General features: G+C 39.9%; 2 protein-coding genes across 2 annotated transcripts; both read left to right on the forward strand.

Annotated features, from left to right (window-relative positions):
* The first annotated feature begins 2,233 nt into the window (after positions 1 to 2,233).
* LOC118816237 (trace amine-associated receptor 4-like) lies at positions 2,234 to 3,169 on the forward strand. Its single transcript, XM_036582758.1, has one exon. The coding sequence runs from the start codon at positions 2,249 to 2,251 to the stop codon at positions 3,167 to 3,169; it is 921 nt and encodes a 306-aa protein (XP_036438651.1). The 5' UTR covers positions 2,234 to 2,248.
* A 4,168-nt stretch (positions 3,170 to 7,337) lies between these two features.
* Positions 7,338 to 8,390, forward strand: LOC118816238 (trace amine-associated receptor 4-like). Its single transcript, XM_036582759.1, has one exon. It carries the CDS (start codon positions 7,338 to 7,340, stop codon positions 8,388 to 8,390), a length of 1,053 nt encoding a protein of 350 aa, XP_036438652.1.
* The last annotated feature ends 337 nt before the right edge of the window (positions 8,391 to 8,727 follow it).

An 8,727-nucleotide genomic window follows, 5' to 3' on the forward strand; every position in this document is an offset into this window, starting at 1 on the left:
CAGGCTGATGCAATATTGTACCCACCAAATGAGTCTGTGGTCTCAGATGGACCAAATTAGATAAAAGTGTGAAGCAATAAGTTCTTGTCCTTTACACCTTTGATTAGTCTGATACCTGCGAGAGGTGCTCCATCATTAAAAGTGAGAAGTGGTAAATGGCCTCTAAGGCATTATCTTAGACTCTTGCAAAGACAAACATTACATCAGCTTGCACGTTACTATGATGCAATACAAACTTCACCTTCAACCTTTATTGTCAATCATAAGGTACTAAGTTTACTTTTTTTGTCTGTAAACACCAAAATTGTGTCTCATAATTATATATTAGGCTATTCAAGGTCTTTTCATTTCGAAAGCAGTGCTGGTAACCCTAGGCAATCACAGCTGTAACCTCTGGATCAGTATCTATATAAAGATACCTTCATATTTAAGTCTGTAAGTCTTCTTGACACAAAATACGATTAAAGATAGTCATAGCAGATGTGGTTTGAAGAAAGCACAAACAAATGAAATTCTGCTTTTATACAAAATAGAGCCAAAGCCTAATTAAGAAACAACATGAGATACTTGGCTGAAGAATCTTACATGCAAAACTAGGATAAGTATGACATTCATTAGAAAAATTCTGTCTGAAACTGAATATAGCTTGGCAAATTTCTCCCCAAATCTGACCCCGACCTCCAGTCTTACTTGCATCTAACTTTGTTCCTTCACATACTTACATGCATCAACCTCATGGGCCTCAGGGCCAACTTCATGAGTTAAAGTAATTGAAGGTAATGAAAGCAGGGATAAAAGCTAAAGAAGGCCAAAATCTATCAAAGGTGGGAGACTGGAGATTGTAACATGAGCTGACAACAGACATGAATATGAATGATGAATCCACTTTGTCTCCCTTTCAAGTATTTACGTATATGTTGATTGCTTTGAATTTCAGTTTTCAGCTTGAGTGAATATTTAGACATAATAAGTAACTTCTGGGTCCTAAAGCTCAAGCTACGAACCAGTGCACCAACGGCGTGTGCTTTTCCAACAACAGAGAGTCTTCTGAGTGGTGTTCTCAAAGTGTATAGAGTTTCACATATCGTGTTCTGCTACACATATGCAGTGCAAGTTCACTAAGTGGTTTTCATTAGTACAATGTACAATGCACCTAATGTGTGCGTGTTGGTAATGTAATATTTGAATATTTTTAAAAGGTGTTCCACAAGGTTCAATTCTGGGGCCTGTTTTGTTCACAATCTATACAGACAATATTATTTCCTCTGGAACTGGCTTTAATGAATATCTAGATGATACTTTTGTACTGTTCTCCAGATGCTGCACAATCAGCAGCAGAATCTCCTCAGCACTGCTTCGATGAGTTCAGTAAGAGTTAATGAAGTTCTTAATGCTGAACATAGTAAATTCATGTTGTTCACCAGAGCCAAACATACTGTATCTTTACCATGAATGGTCCTGAACTCAAGCCTTTGAACTTTATCATTCTGCACTCAGATTTATTACTTGTGGCAGCTTCAATACTCATCATTGTGAGCTTTAAGCTAAAGTTGGATGACCCTATTCATTTGTGTTGTGTTTTTGCTAAAATGAATTTTAATTTAGCTTATTTTTTATGTCACTTATGAAGTGGCTTTCTCAATATATCTCTGAATATAAATAAAAGTCAAATTTAATTTTATTTAACTTATTACTGGTCATATGGTTGCTTGTCACATGCCATGGCATTAAAGTGACCAAGCGTTTAGTCCATGGTGCTTTCTTGGTAGTTTACCAGAATCACTTTAATTACATCCATGATATTAATGCTTGTTTCTGATTAATCAAAGAGCGTCTTTTTCTTGTGGGAATCTTTGATACAGTTTTGGCTGTGGGGAGATTGAAACATTCCCATTGGTGAAGAGGTGGTTCCTTTGCGAAACGAATATAAGTCAAGGTCAAGATGAACACAGGTCATTTATTTAGTTTTACAGGCTTGTGTTGGCTTCCTGTGTTTTATGATGTTTTAAACTTTGGCATAAATTGTTTTGCTTTTATGTGTAAACCTTTGCTTTGTTCATTTGATACTTATTCTACTTTTTTGGTCATCTAAGAAGCTTTTCCTTTTGAGCCAGGATATATTTTTGCAGCTTGAATGGACATCCTAATTCGAAATAAGACTGATGCCGAGGCAAATGTGCTTCTCTGCTTTCCACATGAGCCAGACTCCTGCCCAAGAATACACCATTTTTCTGTGGTTAAAGCAGGCATGTATGCCTTCATGCTAGCTGCTATTCTTTTGACTGTGCTGGGGAATCTGCTAGTCATCATTTCCATTTCTCACTTTAAACACTTGCAGTCTCCAACTAACCTCATCATCCTCTCCCTGGCTTTGGTGGACTGTTTGTTGGGCTGTCTGATCATGCCCTTCAGTATGGTACGTTCAGTGGAAGGCTGCTGGTTCCTGGGTGACGTCATTTGTAAAGTACACTCTGGTTTAGATATGACACTTTCTCTGGTGTCCATTATGCACCTTTGTTTGGTATCTGTTGAAAGGTACTTGGCAATCTGTGAACCTTTGACATACAAGATGACGGTGACAAACAGCAGCGTAGCAGTATGCATCAGCATCACATGGCTAATTCCGTTTACGTATAGCTTTGGGATTGTCTTTTCCCAAGTTAATACTGTAGGCTTGGACATGCTTATGCTGAATCCATGCGTTGGAAACTGTGCATTAGTTTTTAACAAACAGTGGGCTGTTCTTGCTTCATTCACCAACTTCTTCATCCCCGGCTCCATCATGAGTTCTCTGTACCTCAAAATCTTCTTTGTTGCAAATAAACAAGCTAGAGTTATATCTGACATGATGGCTGCAATAACCTCAAGTGAAGTGAAGAGTCATTCGTCAGAGCAGAGGGAGAGAAAAGCAGCTAAAACCCTGGCTGTTGTTATGGGGGTGTTCCTGCTCTGCTGGCTGCCGTTTTTCATCGCTACTATAACTGATCCATTCATTGACTTCTCAACCCCTGTTGTTGTTTTTGATGCTTTGGTGTGGTTTGGTTACTTCAATTCTACATTTAACCCTCTGATCTATGGCTTTTTCTACCCTCGCTTTCAGAGAGCTTTTAAGATAATTGTTTCAAAATATGTCTGTCATCTCTGCAACTTCAGCAACTCAATATTCTGATTGTCATACATGTTTGCTTAGATACTTATACTAAAGCTAGTAAAGCTTGTTGTAAATACACATAAGATGATGTTGGTTAGTCGATCGCAAGAGCAGCAGTCCTTTCTGTTATGTAGTATGTTATTGGTATGTGAAAGGATTTGAACAAAATAATTAAATGAACAAATTATGCACTTGAATTTTCTCATTTGCCCCAATTACAATAATGCGAAAACTTTGTCAGATTTATTTAATCACATTGATTCATTTGCTTTTCCCTTCCCTTCTGTGGCTTTTCCCATGTTTCTGTTCCAAAATGTGTGTCTAAGAAGTTGTACAGTAAGTTACAGATATGATCCAGAAACAATAAAGCAATATTTCATACCATAGTGTGTTTTTTTTTGTTGTTTTTTTTGTTTTTTTGGAGGGGGGCATGTATTGGGGGGGTGGGGGGGCTATACAGGAGAAAGCTTGATATTGCATTACTTTGTCACTTCACACTCACTTAAGGTGAATATTGGTAAAGTGGGAGGGACGCTTAAGCTTTATTCTCATATTTTCATGTCTTTATGATTCTGTGATCAAAGTCACTTTTGAGGGAGCAGCAAACTCCAAAACTAGCATCGTGAATATTAAATCAAATCAAACCAAATCAAGTTTTATTGGCCACACACACATCCATACACAGCTTACACACCTGTCCTTTGCCATGAAAAACAGCAGAAACAATAGAAAACATGACATAGAATATGAAAGAAAGGGAAGAAGAATATACAATATATAAATATAAGGATATAATAAAATACAAGTATATGTGTATGTAAAGTGCAGATGTGTGTATTTGTTTTAATGAGTAGGAGGTAGCAGAATGAAAGGGGTTGATAAATATTATAACTGCTTATAATTTATAACATAAATATTATGAATAAATATAGCAGTATGTATTGTGTATGTAGGGTATATGGGAGTTGTGCAGTAAACAAGTTATGTGTGTTTGTGTATGTATAAAAAGTCCTAGTTGTCCTAGCTGAGGGCCCAAATGGCCTGTGGGTAGAAGCCCTCGTCATTCTCTCTGTGTTTCCCTAACCATAATAGAGAGTAGAGTCCGTTGTTGGGATGGCTGAAGTCTTTAACTGTCTCCCTGGTTTTGGTCAGCAACACTTGCTGTAGACAAACTGCAGGTCTGGGAGCTCTGTTCAGATGTCACACTCAGCTGATCACCTTCTGGAAAGCCCACCTATCCTGCTTAGTGTTGTTCCCAAACCAGGCTGTGGTGCTTCCTATCAGGATGCTCTCGTGGTGCAGATGTAAATGTTCTCTAACACAGTGGAGAACAGTTTAAAGTTTCTAAAGCATCTAAAGTGGTAAAGCTGCTGAGGGGCCTTCTTGACCAGGGTGGTGATGTGGCAGGACCATGACAATTCCTGCATGATGTGGACACCAAGGTACCGGAAGTTGTCCACTCGTGGCACTGGGGCATAACTGATCCTGAGGGGTGGCAGCTCCTCTGCTGCTTCTTGCCGAAGTCCACTATCAACTTTTTTGTCTTGCTGATGTTCAGGAGGAGGTGGGTCTCCTGGCATTAGTTCTCAAGATGCTTAATCTTCTCCAGGTAGGCCGTCTTATCATTCTCAGAGTCCAGACCCACTAAAACAGTGTCGACTGTGAACTTGACAATGGTGGTAGAGTTAGAAATGGCCAAGCAGACGTAAGTGTACAATGAGAACAGTAGGGGGCTCAGGACACAACCCTGTGTCCTGAGGGTAAGAGAAAGTGATCATCATTCGCCATTCTTGGTGGGTGGTGATCTACAGTCTGTCATCATTCTCATCGTTCCCTGTCACAGGCTCCTAGAGCCACATTGATGGAACTGTGACTCTAGTTTCCTACCGTTAGTGCCACATCACCTCCTTCACCATTCTGCACATGCTGTAGGATGCAGCCTTGTGCTCCTCCATGTTCCTTGTGGCAAACCCCACATCGTAGGCAGTGGTGCAAGTCTTGTAAGGCCACCGATAGGCCCTTTTCACATTTCTGCAATTTTTCTGCTGGAAGTAGTCGTTGCAGGGTAACACTGCTTTCGCTAAAGCAAGAACAATAACAACAATGATGAGTAGAGCACGTACAGCTTACTAAAGTTTTTAAGCTTGAAGCAAAAACAACTTTATCTCTCAGTTTTAGTGGATTGTCAGCTGACAATGAGTAGAGGAAAACTGAATTTGTGCAGTTAATGAAGGTATAAATTTTGTCATACAGAGAAAAAGAACCTCTGCGCCAGCATTTTACCACTGCTGACTAACGTTAACATGCAGTTCCTGCTTTAAAGTTGGTGCTACAGCTGCTTTCAGAGAAACAGTTTTCATTTTTCTCCCTCAATAGCTGTCGGCATCTGAGGGAGCAAGTGCTCAGCGGGTAGATGTTCACTCACTGGAGCCAGTGTTTTTGTAAAACATCTGTAAAACAGCTGACGTTATTGTACTCTAATAGCTGTGAAGGAATTTTTCCATTAAGCATTTATATCTTTTATTTAGTTTGAACTCCCACATTGATGTGTGTTTGATGTTGTCCAAAAATTCTGGACACATCCTAAATTTTCAATCTTGGCAACTATGACAAAGAAAGTGACACACCTTTCTGTGGTGGCTGAAGTGATATGAACACCTGTATTTCTGAGGTTAATAACTGTCCGTAAGGAAATAGCAGAACTTGTTTTACACAGCGTTTACACATCTCTGTTTCTTGTGAAGAGGGCCTATTGGTCCATCCAGTGTATTTAGGCAGTAGGAAGATGGCAGTATGGTCTGATTTCCCAAAGAGTGGAAGAGACCATGCCTTGTAGCCTTCTTTGAATGGACAATAACAATGGCCCAGTATTCTTTCACCACTGGTGGAGCAGGTGATAGGTTGATGTAAATTTGGCATTACACGCTTGCGGTTGGGACTGTTAAAGTCCTCTGCCACGATGAGCACAGCATCCTGGTGATCTGGTATTGGGTGAGATCCTTATGTAGTGCACATAAGGAAGTGTTCGTGACTGCCAGAGGTGGACTATAAACTGCACTGATTATGACAGATGTATATCCTGAGGAAGGTGGAAAGGGTGACATTTGATGTTCAGGAGCTCCAGATTGGGTGTGCACTAGCATGTGAGAGCTGTTGCACCAGCTGTTGTTCACCATCGGACTCACTCCATCTCCCCTTGACTTCCCTGATCCATTGCTCTGCTCATGTAGTATCATCATGTCTCAGTAAAGCACAGGAGGTTATAATCCCAAATGTCTCTCTGGAACCTAACCCGGGCATTGAGGTCATCCTGCTTGGTTGGTTGGCTAGCAGGATGCTAGGCAGGGGCGCACAGTGTCCACAAGCCCTGAGCCTTTTCCTGACACCAGCTTGTTTCCGTTTGTATTAATACCTTTAAAGATAAAAGATGCTTTTGCACCCAGTTTAGTCACTCCAGCATGAAGGAGTACTGCAGGATAATGCTTTATTACAGCAATCTGTAAGTGAAAATGGTATATGTTAACCCTTAGAAAAGGCTAGTGATAATAAAAGCATGTTGTACTTTTATATTAATTATTCATCACTGGAACAAGTAGAGAAATTATCATTTATAACAATAATTTATTGAAATGTATTCAAAGTGCAAATTCTAAACTTTGGTCTTGTAGTGGTCAACTGTAATGTACTGCATTAAGTGCAGTAGTTACAATAACATGTTTCTAAATAAAAGGCCCAGTATCATATTTCTGTTATCTCATCAACATACGATTTAAAATGTATCTTATCATCAATTCCAATACCTCCAATTTCAAATGTATGCATATACTTAAATATCATTTTGTGTGCAGTTTAATAAGTTGTTCACTAAGAATGGGTACCATGGGAACACACGACTAACACTTAGTGCATCAGATGACATTCAAACAAGGACATTTGAGAAACAGCTAATGTTTTTTTGGTCATGGAATGATGTCATATTAAAGGAATTGTATTGGCGAAGGTGAAATCCAGAATCTATTTAAGCTAAGATGCAACTGCACAGCCTTCATTTATGTAGTTTTATGGGTGTTATAACTATCAGCTATAACCATATTTTAATGAAAATCTTTTTTCCCACCTATTAATAATTGTACTATGTTGAAATCTGTACCCTGGTCAATATTTTACTTTTAAAGGACACATTTAAATGGCTTGGATGGATGCCCTTAATAAGAACATGACTGATGCTGATGTGGAGAATGTGCTTCTCTGCTTCCCTCACCAGCCTGACTCCTGTCTGAGAGCACATCGCTTTCTTGCACTCAAAGTTGCCGTGTACGTCTTACTGCTGGCTACAATTCTTATGACTGTTTTTGGGAACCTGCTGGTCATCATCACTATTTCCCACTTTAAACAGCTGCATTCACCCACTAACCTCATCGTCCTCTCCCTGGCCTTAGTGGACTGTTTGTTGGGCTGTCTGATCATGCCTTTTAGTATGGTGCGATGGTTGGAACGCTGCTGGTTCTTGGGTGATATTTTTTGTAAAATACATTCTAGTTTGGATATGACACTAAGCATTGTATCTATTCTACATCTATCATTGGTCTCCATTGACAGGTACCTGGCCATTTGTGAACCTTTGAGTTATAGAATGAGGATGACCAATGGCACTGTGGCCGTGTGCATCGCTGTCATTTGGCTGTTTTCGCTCACATATAGTTTTGGGGTTGTTATGTCCAATGCAAATATTACAGGTTTGGAGAATCTTTCAATATTCAGTTCTTGTGTGGGAAACTGTGCTTTGATTTACAACAAAGAAAGTGGTATCATTCTGTCATTTGTGGCTTTTTTCATTCCAGGGACGATCATGATTTCACTGTACCTAAAGATCTTCTGTGTTGTAAGACAACAAGCTAAAGTAATGTCTGAACGGGTAACTGTGAGGCGAACCTCTTGTGAAACACACATCCACTCCTCAGAGCAGAGGGAGTGGAAGGCAGCAAAAACTCTGGGCATTATTATGGGAATGTTTTTACTGTGCTGGTTGCCATTCTTCATTGTTACTTTGACTGATCCGTTTCTCAACTTCTCAACCCCTCTAGATGTTTTTGATGCCCTGATATGGTTTGGATACCTCAATTCTACTTTCAACCCCTTGGTCTATGGCTTTTTTTATCCACGCTTTCAGAGGGCGTTTAAGATCATCATCACAAAATATGTTCTACACCTCAGTAATGCAAGTCATTTAGTACTGTAATTCTACCTGGTTTCACAGGCCAGGGTGGGTAGTGTCATGAGCACTTTATTAGGTACACCTACCCTATCTGCATTTATTGCAAAATTTATCAGCTCCATTTAGCAAATAGGATCACTTTGTAGTTCTACAGCTACAGACTGTAGTCCATCTGTTTTCTGCATTCTTTGTTAGCCCCTTTTACCCTGTTCTTCAGTGGTCAGGACCACCACAGGGCAGGTATTATTTGGGTGGTGGGCCATTCTCAGCACTGCAGTGACACTGACATGGTGTGTTAGTGTGTGTTGTGTTGGCACGAGTGGATCAGACACAGCAGTGCTGCTGGAGTTTTTAAACACTG

The sequence above is a fragment of the Colossoma macropomum genome, unplaced genomic scaffold, assembly GCF_904425465.1.
Source record: "Colossoma macropomum unplaced genomic scaffold, Colossoma_macropomum, whole genome shotgun sequence".
NCBI lineage: Eukaryota > Metazoa > Chordata > Actinopteri > Characiformes > Serrasalmidae > Colossoma > Colossoma macropomum.